The following is a 15,534-nucleotide window of genomic DNA, read 5'->3' as shown; positions in this document are numbered from 1 at the left end:
ACACCCTCTCGTCACCACCTGAGATTCTACCAACAATGGTTGTATCATCAGCAAACTTGTAGGTGTATTTGAGCTATGCCTACCCACACAGTCATGTGTATATAGAGAGTAGAGCAGTGGGCTAAGCACACACCCCTGAGGTGCGCCAGTGTTGATCGTCAGCGAGGAGGATATGTTATCACCAATCCGCACAGATTGTGATCTTCTGGTTAGCAAGTCAAGGATCCAGTTGCAGAGGGAGATACAGGGGCCCAGGTTCTGCAACTTCTCAATCAGGATTGTGGGAATGATGGTATTAAATGTTGAGCTATAGTCGATGAACAGCATCCTGATGTAGGTGTTTGTATTGACCAGGTGATCTAAAGCCGTGTGGAGAGCCATTGAGAATGCATTTGCAGTTGACCTGTTGTGGTGATAGGCAAACTGGGTCCAGGTCCTTGCTGAGGCAGGAGTTCAGTCTAGTCACGACCAACCTCTCAAAGCATTTCATCACTGTCGATGTGAGTGCTACCGGGCGATAGTCATTAAAGTGGCTCACAGTATTCTTCTTAAGCATTGGTATAATTGTTGCCTTTTTGAAGCAAGTGGGAACTTCCGCCCATAGCAGTGAGAGGTTGAAAATGTCCTTGAATACTCCCGCTAGTTGGTTGGCACAAGTTTTCAGAGCCTTACTAGGTACTCCATTGGGGCGTTCCATGTTACAAGGGTTCACCTTCTTGAAAACACCCTAACATAATATCCAAGGATATTAACCAAAATCACTGCTAATCTACACTGTGTCCTTGGTGAAGTTACTGAATTTTTAATTTCTGTCATCTTTTCAATCTCTGCAATTCTTTTAAAATCTTTTTAATCTAATTTAACAACTATTTTTAGCATGAGAGTTAAACGTAACAACCCCTGGCCTTGCAGTGGATTAGGAATTTCACTATGCTGGGCACCATGTTGCCCAGCGGGAGAGAGACGAACCAAAAGCTTTGGTTCTGGTTGCTGAGAAGTAATGCAAGAAGGTTGGACCCGGACCTTCTCGTGCGTTTCACTTAACAGGAGCCAAGACTTGAGGCACAAGAGTTTAAAAGAGGTGAGATATGGTAGTTTCAGGTAAGTTTCACGTAACCAGACTCTAAATGAAGAATATTTACAAATTACTAGTTAATAGTTGCTTGGCAAATTAACAGCAGCTAAAAACAAAGTTAAGGCTCAAGCAGAATGGCCAATTGTTTGACTGGTCCATATATGAGTGACGAGCTGAGGCTTTGGTGTGAAGAGGTGATATAAATGGCCCAGGTGTAGGGAGTGAGAGAACAGGGTAATGTAATTGATGAAATGTACAGAATTCACAACCACTGACATTGAGCAGGGGTTTATTTTAAGAGGCGGGACTGAAGTGACTACATATCTAGACAGATTACGCTTACCATCTTTGTGGTCAGTTTCTTAAATGAGTTGTCATGGTTTTTACTTAAACATAAATACCTCATGTCATGTTATTTGTGAAAACCTACATTGGTGTCTCAGATGCTCAAAGGCAATTCCAGAGTTACTGAACACGTCGGCCAACAGTCGCTTTGAAACTGGCAGAATTTTGGGGGCAAAATGCCAGCACTTGGTTTGTACAAGCTGAGGCCCAATTCTCACTGCAAGAAATCACCGTGGATCACACCAAGTTCTGGTTTGTGGTAGCGTTGCTCGGAAACTCCATGGCTGTGAGGGTGATGAGCCTACTAGAACACCTTCCTGAACACAACAAATACAGATTGCTGAAAACTCACATTTAACTGCTGGTTTATGGACCTCAAGGACTTTGGGTCGTTACCCTGCTCTTCCAGTAAATTCCCCACAACGACTCTGTCAAGCGCATGCACCACACCACCACGTGAGTTTACTCCACTTCTGGGCGAATTTCCAAACCTCACCAATCCCACATTTTCAACTACGGTCACAATTCACGGGGTTGAACACCACGTTTCTACAAATGGCCCACCATTTGTATAAATTCTTGCATGTATAGACTGTACTCTGAAAAGCTGGCAACCACAAAGGCTGAGTTTGCCAACATAAGACTTGGTATTGTACGCTAGTCAAATAGGCCCTGGGCTTCAACGCTCCCTGTGGTCCTCAAGTCTGATGGTGGCTGCTGGCCACGTAGTCATTAGTGATGCCTTAATGAAGCCACCAACCCCAATCATTATCCAGAACTTCCAGCAGATTTAGCTGGGAAGATAATTGTTTTCCAAAGTGCACCTGGTTAGAGGCTACCAAAATGGTATTGATAACTCTGTTTGTCCTCTTTGAGTTCCTGCGCATGCAGTTTGGGCTAAAAATTGCAGCATAGACTTTGCAATGGCTGACAGACTGTGTATTAAAAGACTTACTTTTTCTTTGTGTTTACCTGGAATTCATATTTGTCACCAGAGCATCCAAATCTGAACATGTATCTCATCTCCACACACTTTTTGAGTGATTAAGCCAACACGAGTTGACTACTAACTGGCTAAATGCCAGTTCTGGTTGGCAAGCATTGATTTTCTTGGCCATTCCATTTCTGCAGAACGCATGAAAACCCCTCTCATCAAAAGTAGCCACTATTATAGATTTCCCACCACACCACAATATTAAAAAACTACAGCAGTTTTTAGGTATGGTGAATTTCTATCACTGCTTCATTCCTCGAGCTGCTGAATGTATGCTACCCCTATATAGTGCGCTTAATGGCAACACCCCTAATCAAGTGCTTGACTGGTCAGTGGACATGACCAGGGCATTTGATGATAGCAGATGAGTTCCTTCCACCATGACCCTACTGGCGCACCCTCTCCCCAATTCACTCATAGCCATTAATACTCATGCTCTTTTCCATAGTCGCTGTTCCTCCGGCATTTTGTGTGTTTTCAGTGGGTAGTCAGTGCTGGGTTCCACTGTGAACTTCTGCTGGGGACCGAGGCAGGGCAAGTAACTGGATTGGCAGTTGGGAACCACAATTCTATTAGTTTTAAAATAGTTACGGAAAATGATAGAAGAGGTCATTGGATTAAAGGCAGTAAGTTGTGAGGTCTTGGATCATCCGCTTATTATGAGGAAGGTGGTATTTGCAGGCATAAAGTGCATTAAGTCTCCACAGCCTGAATAATTGCATACATAGAGGGACGTGAGGTGAGGAGGAATTTCTTGAGCCAGAGGGTGGTGAATCTGTGGAATTCATTTTCACAGACCACTGTGGAGGCCAAGTGATTGGGTATATTTAAGGTAGAGATTGATAGATTCTTGATTGGTCAGGGCATGAAGGGATATGGGGAGAAGGCAGGAGATTGGAGCTGAGAGGGAAAATAGATCAGCTACGATGAAATGGCGGGGCAGACTCGATGGGCCACATGGTCGAGTTCTGATCCTGTATCTTATAATCCTGTTAGCTTTTAATATGTTTTATTTTATTAAGTCAGTTTTTGATTTTCTTTTAAAAAATATGTTCAATTGTTTTTAAACATCTGACGATCAGAGACATTTAAAAATCTATAAGTTGTTGGCAATTGGATCGGAGCCTCTGGATAATTACCTGAAGTCAATCAGGACCTTGCTGAATGCTTATTGCATGCATGGCATCAGCTCCCTCATTGTTCTGCATCTAGGGCAGGGAATAGAATACAGATGGCCAGCAAGGTCTACGACTTGGCCTCCACAGCTGCCTGTGGCAAAGAATTCCACAGATTCGCCACTCTCTGGCTAAAGAAATTCCTCCACATCTCCATTCTAAAAGGATGCCCCACTGTTCTGAGTTTGTGTCCTCTGGTCTTGAATGCCTACCACAGGGAAAATCCTTTCCATCCACTCTGTCAAGGCCTTTCACCATTCGATAGGTCTCAATAAGATCATCCCTCATTCTTCTAAATTCCAGTAAATACAGACCCAGAACCATCAAATGTTCTTCATGTGACAAGCCATTCAATCCTGGAACCATTTTCATGAACCTTCTATGAACCCTCTCCAGTTTCAGCACATTCTTTCTAAGATAGGGGGCCCAAAATTGCTCACAATAGTCCAAATAAGCCTTCACCAGTGTTTTACAAAGTTTCAGCTTTACATCCTTGCTTTTATATTCTATCCTCTCAAAACGAATGTTAACATCGCATTTTCCTTTCTCATCACAGACTCAACTTGCAAATTAACCTTTATGGAATCCAGCACAAGGTCTCCCAAGTCCCCTTGTGCCTCTATTTTTTATGTATTTTCACTTCACTTAGAAAATAGTCGACCCTGTCATTTCTTCTACAAGGTGCATGACCGTACACTTCCTGACACTATTCCATTGGCCATTTCTTTGCCCATTCTCCTAACCTGTCTGAGTCCTTCCATAGCATCTCTACTGCCTCAAAACTACTTGTCCTCCACCTATCTTCATATTGTCTTCAAACTTTGCAACAAAACCATCAATTCCATTATCCAAGTCATTGACATATAATGCAAGATGAATCGGTCACACAGACCCCTGTGGAACACCACTAGCTACCAGTAGCCAACCAGAAAAGGCTCCTTTATTTCAACACTTTGCCTCCTGCCAGTCAGCCACTGCTTTATCCATGCTAGAACCTTCACTGTAATACCATGGGCTCGTAGCTTGTTAAGCAGCCTCATGTGTAGCATCTTGTCAAAGACCTTCTGAAAATCCAAGTACACAACATCAACCAATTCTCCTTTGTCAATTCTGCTTGTTAGTTCTTCAAAGAATTCCAAGAGATCAGTCCTTGAGGAAAATGTCTCTGTAATTCTTTGAAACCATGCTAACTGTGGTCTATTTTATCACGTGCCTCCAAGTATACTGAGATCTCACCCTTAATAATCGACTCCAACATCTTCTCAACCACTGAGGTCAGACTAACTGGTATATAGTTTCCTTTCTTCTGCTCCTCTCCCTTCTTAAAGAGTGGAGCGACATTTGCAATTTTCCAGTCTTCCAGAACCATTCCAGAATCTAGTGATTTTTGACAGATCATTATTAATGCAAGCACAATGTCTTCAGCCACTTCTTTCAGAACCCTAGGGTGTACACCATCTGGTCCAAGTTACTTATTTACATTCAGACCTTTCAGTTTTCCAAGAACCTTCTCTATAGTTAAGGTAACTTCACATACTTCATGGCCCTGACACCTGGAAATTCCACCATACTGCTAGAGCCTTTGACAGTGAGGAGTGATGCAAAATACTTATTCAGTTTGTCCAACATTTTGTTGGTCCCCATTACTAGCTCTTCAGTGTCATTTTCCAGTGGGCTGATATCCACTCTTGCCTCTCTTTTATACTTCATGAACCTGACGAAGCTTTTGGCATCCTCTTTAATATTATTAGGTAGCTTACTTTGGTATTCAATTTTTACCTTATTAATGACTTTTTTAGTTGCCTTCTGTTGGACTTTAAAAGCTTCCTAATCCTCTAACCTCACTAATTTCTGCTCTATTATATGCCCTAATAATGGTTATTAAATGATCCCAAGGGACCATTTAAAATAATAAGGCGGGGGGAGGTGAAAAGAAATTAGAAAGCAATACCCAAGAAATAATTCAACAAATTCACAAACAAAGGGAAAACACAAAGGAAAAACCCTATTTTAAATTTTTATAGATGACCCCTCATCAGTACAGATGGGTGAGAGGAGAACTGGGTGCAGTATTTATGTAGAGGATGAAGATGGCCAGGAAAGGTAAAGAGTAGCTTTAAAATTACCCAACACCAAGAGTGCACAAGCAGCAGAAATGGCAGCTGTGGTATGTCATTAGCACACCCAGAATGTTTTCTGCCTGGACCAGTCATACATTCTGATAGTATATATGTTTGTAATAGCCTTACAGAACATTTGCCTCTGTGGGAAGCAAGGTTTATTTGTTTCAGCTGATAGGAAGCCCCTCCCATTTTCTGCTCTGTTGTGGAAGAAGCAAAGGGGGAAGAATACGGGGTCATAAAGGTGAAAGCCCAGTCTAAGTTATCCCTTGAGGGGAATAAGAAGGCTGATGAGTTAGCAAAGCAAGGTGCTTTAAATGGGTAGGAATGGCAACCACAAATTGAGGAGATGGGAAGGTAGAGGGAGCAACAGGTTGAGGTTATGGATTTAACCAAAGAGCAGAAAGAAGAAACAGAATTAAAAGAAATGTAAAGAAAGCAGCCTCTGACATACCAGGAGAGCTCTTGGACTAATGTGCAGATATATTATGTTGGATCTTTGCCACCCACCCCAGGAGGGTACAAGTATCTTGTAATGGTAGATCCGTTCACCAAGTGGGTGGAAGCTTTCCCAATTAAGAAAAAAATGCCCAAAGCCTCAGGAAACATTTTACTTGAAAGGGTCTTCACTTACTGGGGATTTCATTAGCGTATAGAATCGCATCAAGGCACACATTTTACAGCCCAGATAATGCAAGATATCGTGGCACTTTTAGGGATCAAGCAGAGACTTCATGTACCCTATAGACCACAGTATAGTGGAATTGTGGAAAGCGTGAAACAAACCTTAAAAAATATGATGGCCAAAATGGTGCAACAACATGGAAAAACAGGGCAAGCAGTTTTGCTTTGTGTACTGATGATAATACGGAATACAGTGGTATCATCAGCGGGTTACACCCCGTATGAACTCATGATCAGAAGAGACACGAGAGGCTGTTCAGAGTTGTTAGGGTTAGACTTGTCAGAACCCGAATTAAATGTGATTGTGTCAGAAAAGTGGGTACAATAATTGGTGGAAATACTGAAAGAGGCAGTTCATCAATTAAGAATCAAAATGCAACAGAGCAAAGCCAACTTTGACTCAGAAGTCAGTCCTATAGAATTAAGTCCAGGAGAAAGTGATGATTAGAATACACAAACCAACCTTATGTTTAAATCCAAGGTTTGCAGGGCCCCATGAAATTATAGACAAAGCGAGTCCAAGTCCATCAGTATACAGGCTGCTGACTTCTCCAGATGAAGAGGATGGTACCACATCAACCAGTTGAAAATGATGGGGAGAAACAGGAATGTTATCATCGCTGGTACATAACAACTGATTTACACGATGGTCCCAATTTTGCAGACTTGACAATTGATGCAGTGGAATGCAAAAGTTTGGGCACCCCGGTCAAAATTTCTGTTACTGCGAGTAGCTAAATGAGTAAAAGATGAACTGATTTCCAAAAGGCATAAAGTTAAAGATGGCACATGTCTTTAATATTTCAGGCAAGAAAACTTTTTAATTTCCATCCTTTACAGTTTCAAAATAACAAAAAAGGAAAAGGGCCGGAAGCAAAAGTTTGGGCACCCTGCATGGCAGTACTTAGTGACATCCCTTTTGGCAACTATCACAGCTTGTAAACATTTTTGTAGCCAGCTAAGAATCTTTCAATTCTTGTTTGGGGGATTTTCGACCCATTCTTCCTTGCAAAAGACTTCTAGTTCTGTGAGATTCTTGGGCCGTCTTGCATGCACTGCTCTTTTGAGATCTATCCGCAGATCCTCGATGATGTTTAGGTCAGGAGACTGTGAGGGTGAAGCACCTTCAATAACTCCAGAAGACTGAAGTTGGGTAAAATACTGAAAGGCTTTTATTCGCTGTACAATACGACCTCCATGGTGAGTGTCTGCCCCCAGACTGAGGGAGAGGGGCAAGGCGAAATCACCTTTCTTCAGGATTTGTGGGAGGAGCCACAGGGGCAGTCAGCAGAGGGGTGTGTCCAGACAGTTAACCCAGTTACAACATATACTTATGGTTTAGCACAGAGGGCAAAACCTTCAGCTTGCGCCTCTTGAGGTAGTCCATTGTGGATTTTGAGGTGTGTTCAGGATCATTATCCTGTTGTAGAAGCCATCTTCTTTTCATCTTTAGCTTTTTTCCAGACGGTGTGATGTTTGTTTCCAGAATTTGCTGGTATTTAATTGAATTCATTCTTCCCTCTACCAGTAAATGTTCCCCATGCCACTGGCTGCAACACAAGTCCGAAGCATGATTGATCCACCCCCATGCTTAACAGTTGGAGAAGTGTTCTTTTCATCAAATTCTGCACCATTTTCTCCAAACATACCTTCGCTCATTGCAGCCAAAAAGTTCTATTCAAAAGGTTCAAAGAAACATCTAAACAAGCCTGATACATTTTGGCAACAAGTCCTGTGGACTGATGAAGTTAAAATAGAACAATAAATGGAGCAGAGCCAATAAAAAGGTGTTAAAGATCAGAAGACACATGACCTACAACAAATGACACTGGATTGCAATACTTGATTTGGTAAGAAATGAATATAAAAGCAGACATTTCAAGTATGCTGGTGAAGGTAACTCTGTAGGAGACCAGCTATCGTGGATATGAGGTGCCCCATGGACTCGTGTATTTTTGAGACCGGATCACGGGGGACATGTGGCCGGCAGCAGAAACTCCTTTTAAACCGGTGTTACATTTTCTGTTCATGGAAGGTCAGGGAAACTTAGTAGGTGTCCACACAGGTATTTGGTTGTGTAAGTTCACGTGTTTGTATGTTGAGACAATAAAGGTAATTATCAGTAATTACAAATTCTCTCTGTGCTTCCCTGATCATTATTGCAAGGGGTGATTCTTGTAACACCATGTAGCCTCCTTCCTGATGGGAGTGGAACAAACAGTCCATGAGCAGAGTGAGTGAAATCCTTCATGATGTTACTGGCCCTCTTCTGGCACTTTTCAGTCAAACCAGGGTCAGTTACTGGCAGAGCACTGTCTTTCTTTCTTTCTTTCTTTTTAAATCTTTTTATTGAATAAGTATACAAAGGGTAAACCATAAAGGCACTAATACACTGTTAGAAATTACAGGAGATATTAATACAGAAGAAAAAATTGATATAAACAGTGCAATTTAAACATAAAATAATATGGTAAAATAATAGTATACCGATTTTTATATATATATATCAATAGAGAAAAGGAAAAAAAACCCACCGTGCAACTAAACTAAAAGCAAAGCAAAGCAATGGGCTCACTTGGAAACAAGTAGAGTTAAAGAACTTAAAATCACGTCCTCAAACCCGACCTCCATTAAAAACAGTTTAAAAAAAGGCAAGAAGGGAATATAAATATGGAACAAAAGAGAAAAAAAAATTACATTAAATGAAAATATTGAATAAAAGATCTCCAGGTCTGTTCAAATTTAAGTGAGGAATCATAAAGGTTACTTCTAATTTTCTCCAAATTTAAGCATAATATCGTCTGGGAAAACCAACAAAAGGTAGTTGGAGCATTAGGCTCTTTCCAATGTTGTAAGATACATCTTTTCGCCATTAAAGTAAGAAATGCAATCATTCTACGGGCTGAAGGGGAAAGATTACTGGAAATTTTAGGTAATCCAAAGATAGCAGTAATAGGACGAGGAGAGATATCTATAATCAATACCTTTGAGATAATATTAAAAATGCCTCTCCAGAGCACTGTCAGGTGTTGCAGGGCACAGGCACCCAAGAGCACACATGCACAGTTTGTTTAAAGCTACTGCACAAGTAGACAGGGTGGTGAAGAAGCTATTTCATATGCTGGTTTTCATTTGGGTCATTGAGTTTAGGAGAGGCCTTCCTGGAACTGTATTGTGTACAGTTTTGGTTACCCTGTTAAAGGAAGGACATGATCAAGCTGAAGGTAGTACAGAAGAGATTTACGAGGATGCTGCCTAGACTAGAAGGCCTGAGTTGTAGGGAAAGGTCAGCCACACTGACTGCAGGAGAATGAGGGATGACCTCACTGAAAGTTTATAAAATCATCAGGAACATGGATCAGTTGAAAGACCATTGTTGTTTCCCCAGTGTTGGGGGCTCCAAAACAAGAGGGCAAGGTAAAAGAAGAGAGAGATTTAAGAGCGGTGGTAACTTCTTTATGCTAAAGGCAATGTATACTGGAATGAGCTGTCAGAGGTGGCTACAATCGCAACATTTAAGAGGCATTTGGTTAGGTACATGGAGGGGAGGGGCTTAGTGGGTTATGAGAAGAACATAGGCAAATGCAACAAGCAGAGAGCATGCTGAAGTTGGCATGGATTAGTTGGGCCAAAGAGTATGTTTCCATGTTGAATTACTAACTCTAAAGTAGATATTCAAGCTTTACAAACAGTGAAGAACTGTGAAACTGGAACCTGGAGGTTAAGATTGACATTATGGAAAGAGACTGGAGATAAAGGAAGATTCTTAGCCTGTAATGAAAACACCTAATGTTTTCAGAGACATACAGTACATGATAGATAAGAATATGAAATAAATTAATCTGAGATATTACTTAGGTTATCAAAGTAGGGCAATGGGCATAGATTTGAACTGCTAATAGATGCACGCAAGGCTGAAAACAGAAGGTTCTACTTCACAGAGAGGAATAAAGCCAAGAATGGATTCTCAGATAGAGATTGGAAGCAAAAATCTTGGAAATTTTTTAATGCAGCCATGATGGAATGCTTAGTCAGCAGCTGTAAAAGCAGACATCATAATATTCAGCACACATTGCCTACTTGCCTCAGAAAAGCAACAATTATACCAATGCCTAAGAAGAATAATGTGAGCTGCCTTAATGACTATCACCCGGTAGCACTCACATCGACAGTGATGAAATGCTTTGAGAGGTTGGTCATGACTAGACTGAACTCCTGCCTCAGCAAGGATCTGGACCCATTGCAATTTGCCTATCGCCACAACAGGTCAACGGCAGATGCAATCTCAGTGGCTCTCCACATGGCTTTAGACCACCTGGACAACACAAACACCTATGTCAGGATGCTGTTCATTGCTGACTACAGCTCAGCATTTAATACCATCATTCCCACAATCCTGCTTGAGAAGTTGCAGAACCTGGGCCTCTGTACCTCCCTTTGCAATTGAATCCTCGACTTCCTAACCAGAAGATCACAATCTGTGCGGATTGGTGATAATATCTCCTCCTCACTGACAATCAACACTGACGCACCTCAGGGGTGTGTGCTTAGCCCACTGCTCTACTCTCTATATACACATGACTGTGTGGCTAGGCATAGCTCAAATACCATCTATAAATTTGCTGACAATACAACCATTGTTGGTAGAATCTCAGGTGGTGATGAGAGGGCGTACAGGAGTGAGATATACCAACTAGTGAAATGGTGCCACAGCAACAACCTGGCACTCAACATCAGTAAGATGAAAGAGCTGATTGTGGATTTCAGGAAGGGTAAGACGAAGGAACACATACCAATCCTCATAGAGGGATCAGAAGTGGAGAGAGTGAGCAGTTTCAAGTTCCTGAGTGTCAAGATCTCTGAGGATCTAACCTGGTCCCAACATATCGATGTAGTTATAAAGAAGGCAAGACAGCGGCTATACTTCATTAGGAGTTTGAAGAGATTTGTCATGTCAATAAGTACACTCAAAAACTTCTATAGTTGTAGAGAGCATTCTGACAGGCTGTATCACTGTCCGGTATGGAGGATGGGGGGAGCTACTGCACAGGACCAAAGGAAGCTGCAAAAGGTTGTAAATCTAGTCAGTTCCATCTTGGGTACTAGCCTACAAAGTACCCAAGACATCTTTAGGGAGCGGTGTCTCAGAAAGGCAGCGTCCATTATTAAGGACCTCCAGCACCCAGGGCATGCCCTTTTCTCACTGTTACCATCAGGTAGGAGGTACAGAAGCCTGAAGGCACACACTCAGCGATTCAGGAACAGCTTCTTCCCCTTTGCCATCCGATTCCTAAATAGACATTAAACCCTTGGACACTACCTTGCTTTTTTTAATATACAGTATTTCTATTTTTCCACTTTTTAAAAAATTTATTCAATATATGTATACAGTAATTGATTGATTTATTTATTATTATTATTTTCTCTTCTATATTATGTAATGCATTGAACTGCCACTGCTAAGTTAAAAAATCTCACATCACATGCTGGTGATAATAAACCTGATTCTATCCCTTCTGAAATTAAGTTCCATTGTAATGCACAGACAGTTATTCATCATATTATGCAGTGTGAACGATAAATTTCTCTCCTGGAGTTTCTCTGAAGTAATTAAGCTGGGTTGAAAGAATTTCCTCGTTGATACTTCTGGTCAGGGCTTGAGAGTAAGGGATTTTTTTTCCCTCTGATAACTGAAGAAATTACTGGGGAGAGTACTTTCCTTTGACAGAGAAGGGAATTAGACAATAACTAAAACAAAATGATTACTGGATTGCTGATTTTATTCTGATTCAAAAGTGTATTGCAGCAGAAGACTTCAGCAAGCAGGGGAATATTCGAGGGAATGTGATTATAAGAGCAAGTGCTTAATTAGCTGTTGGAAAAGTGACACTTTGGTGATTAGAATTAACATAAATGTCTTGTATTTTTCTTATTTCTTTAAATAAAACATGATCAAATACTAAGTTAAAAAAGGAATAAATGAACCTGAATATGGAACACTCGTTGCAAAATTTCATACCTTCATGTAATTGCTTCAGAAAATATTAGCACCAGAGAACCTTCGGAAGGTGTCTGGCAAACAATGATTATTTGTTGCACACATTTGTGAAATTATTCTGAATTTCTTTGAACGGTGAATGGCATATTCTCTGCTATAGGGTGAAATGCACTGGAAGTGACAACATGTGAAAAAGAATTGTACATTTATTGTGTAACTTGGCAGATATAACCTTTTTTGGACAAAACATGATGGTAAAGTTGAAATTAAAAGCTCACAATTCCATGGAGAAGGATCATTTTAAAACATGCAACTCTTCCATAATATTAATAAGGAACATATCAATGCTTTAGTAAAGGAATGGAATATATCGAGTTCAAGTTTTTACCACTTCATTAGCATAGGGAGAAAAATAAGTCTGCTTATTAAATTAAACAGTAATAATAGAGAGAAAAATATTAGATTCAGAATTTGATTTTGATAGATTATATAGTGTGCTTATTTGTTAACATGTAAATAAATGAGAATGCTATATACAGTAATAGATCTACATCCAATTCTAATTAGGCGGTCTGCACCCCAAAAAAACAAATGCAATGCTTCTCTTTCTATATATTAGGAAATATAATCTACATTTGCAACATCTTTTTCCAAAACAATTTCTATGCCGAATGCAACTGTACACAAGTGAGTAAATTCCAATGACTTTAAATAATACATTGAACTTTCGTCTCCCTTGAGAATGGAACACAAGTACTGCTCACAACCCACTGGTGGCCAAAGTGGTCACAGTTCCCGATTTTAAAAAAATATTTTATTCCCCAATCCTCTCCCTCCAATCAGGAGATTCATTTCTTTTCAGATATAATTACATGCTGAGCCTCCAAAATCTATTGCCTTTGGATTATTAATGAATCAGACAAATGCTACAAGATTAAAAATTAGCGGCAGTGTCTGGACATGGAAATGATTTCAGTATCTCGTATTCAATTTGAAGGCAATCATGGTTAATGTAACTGGTACAAGTGTGATACATGAAAAGTAGCTGTTTAGCTGTCAAGGGACAAACCTAGGCACAAGAGATTTTGCAGATGCTGGAAATCCAGAGCAGCACACACAAAATGGTGGAGGAACTCAGCAGGTCAGGTAGCATCTATGAAGGGAAGTAAAGAGTCAACATTTGGGGCCGAGACCATTCTTCTAGAAAAGAAAGGGAAAGATGCCTAAATAAAAAGGTGGTGGGGGGGGGGGAAGGAGGACAACATTCCACTGGGTCCCTCCTTCTCCCTCTCTCCTAAGGTCCACTCGTCTCTCTGATCAGATTCTTTCTTCTTCATCCTTTTGCCTTTCAAATCCATCAAGCTTCAACCATCACCTTCCAGGGAGGCCTCCATTACCCCCCCCACCTTTTTATTCTGGCATCTTCCCCTTCCTTCCCAGTCCTGATGAAGGGTCTCAGCCCAAAACATTGGTTGTTTATTCATTTCCATAGACGCTGTCTGACCTGCTGTGTTCCTCCAGAATTTTTTGTGTGTTGCACAAATAGAGTTTTCCAAAATAAACCAATGTTTTAGAATCAGCTCTGAATCAAAACTATCATTCTTGGAACCCTAAGATCATGGATTCAAGTTCTACTTCATTGACTTGAGCATAAAATCAATGCAGATATTTCAGAGCAGTAGTGAAAGCATGGTGCACTGTCTGAGATACTTTCTCCCTGCACAGGGGTTTAAACCAAGTCAGCACCTACCCTCTCAATCATAAAGTAATCTATTGGTTTGACACTAAAATGGAGAAGAGAAGAGAAATGATCTCAAATGCTCATGGTAATTATCTCCCAGTCAATCTCATTGATGGTCTGAATATTGTCATACTGGTGTTGGCAGGAAGCTGCTCTATGCAAACTGATGTTGTTACATGACAACATCAAGTGCTCTCCAAGGGCTGCAAAGTGCTTTAGCTAATCTGAAGCCATGAAATGTCCTGCATCAAAGCAAGCCTTTCAAAACAGAAATGATGACCATTGCTTATACAAGAAAAATACTGCGCGCCACAGTAGCATAACGGTTAGTGTGATGCTATTACAGCTCAGCATGTCACAGTGCAGAGTTCAATTCTGACGTCCTCTGTAATGAGTCTCTGTCTGTCGTCCCTTTGGGATGCAGGGTTTTTCCTGGTTGCTCTGGTTTTATCTCACCTTCCAAAGATTTAGGTGAATTAGTCATTGTAAATTATCTCATGATTGGGTTAGGGTTAATTGGGGTTGCTGGGGCAATATGGCTTAAAGGGTCAGAAGTGCCTACTCTGAGTACTATCTCTAAATAAAATACAATAAATAAAAAACACAGATTCATGTTGAGACTAGCAGACTAGAAAATAAGGACATGTGTGACCGAAAGCATAAAATTTAAAAGGATAATATAAACTCAGATGTGGTATAATAATGGATATGACCAGACTAGCATCCAAAGGCCCGGATATTGATTCAGTTTCAGGAGTTCAAGTCCCACTATGGCAGCTGGGAAACTTACTGGAACATTATTTTAAAAAATCAATTAAGTTCATTCACGTCCTGATTTATATATATCTCCAGGATCAACTGTATGGTTGACTTCTACAATTTCATTTCAGGAGGGATGATAAACAACGGACAATGACATTCAGGAATGGATTGGTGAATTCTCACCCCACTAGCATGGACCTGACTCCTTCCTAGATTTTTTAAAAATATATTTGTTTATGAAAGAAAGTTTAAAAAAACTAGGTTTGCATCTGTTCCATGTCAATGGCATGAGAATTTCTTTATTTGATACATCCATTTCCCCTGAATCAACATCACTTAAGATAAATACCATTCACTGAATGTTGACAGAGTTTTCAAATAGAGTTGACATTCCTGGTCACTGATATTTCTATAAATGGGATTCTCTTCCAATGAATGCTGCCTGAACAGCTAATCCTTTCCAACAACAACTGATTTTATTGCATGTTTCTAATATCCACAATATTTTGCTTTATATTTGACAAGAAATGAATCGCTGATGTTGATGACAAACTAAGTAGGGTCAATGGAGATGGGTATATTGTTTCAAAAATGGAGCCTGATTTAGAAAATAGAACAGTATAGCACTGAACAGGCCCCT

General features: G+C 40.4%; 1 protein-coding gene across 10 annotated transcripts in view; it reads right to left on the bottom strand.

The window, feature by feature from the left end:
• The window catches only part of klhdc8b (kelch domain containing 8B), a 152,769-nt gene that overhangs the window by 10,638 nt on the left and 126,597 nt on the right, over positions 1-15,534 (bottom strand). Inside the window, exon 6 of one of the 10 annotated variants that reach the window (XM_072280924.1) lies at positions 7,996-8,067. The exons of the other annotated variants lie outside the window; for them this stretch is intronic. Coding sequence (XP_072137025.1) covers positions 8,012-8,067 — 56 coding nt within the window. The 3' untranslated portion in view covers positions 7,996-8,011. Of the gene's footprint in view, positions 1-7,995; positions 8,068-15,534 lie in introns of those variants that run through there. 10 annotated transcript variants of the gene reach the window in all.

Source organism: Mobula birostris, chromosome 16 (assembly GCF_030028105.1).
Source record: "Mobula birostris isolate sMobBir1 chromosome 16, sMobBir1.hap1, whole genome shotgun sequence".
Taxonomy (NCBI): Eukaryota; Metazoa; Chordata; class Chondrichthyes; order Myliobatiformes; family Myliobatidae; genus Mobula; species Mobula birostris.
Note: the sequence above shows the minus strand (reverse complement) of the source record. Positions and strands in the feature narration are given on the sequence as shown.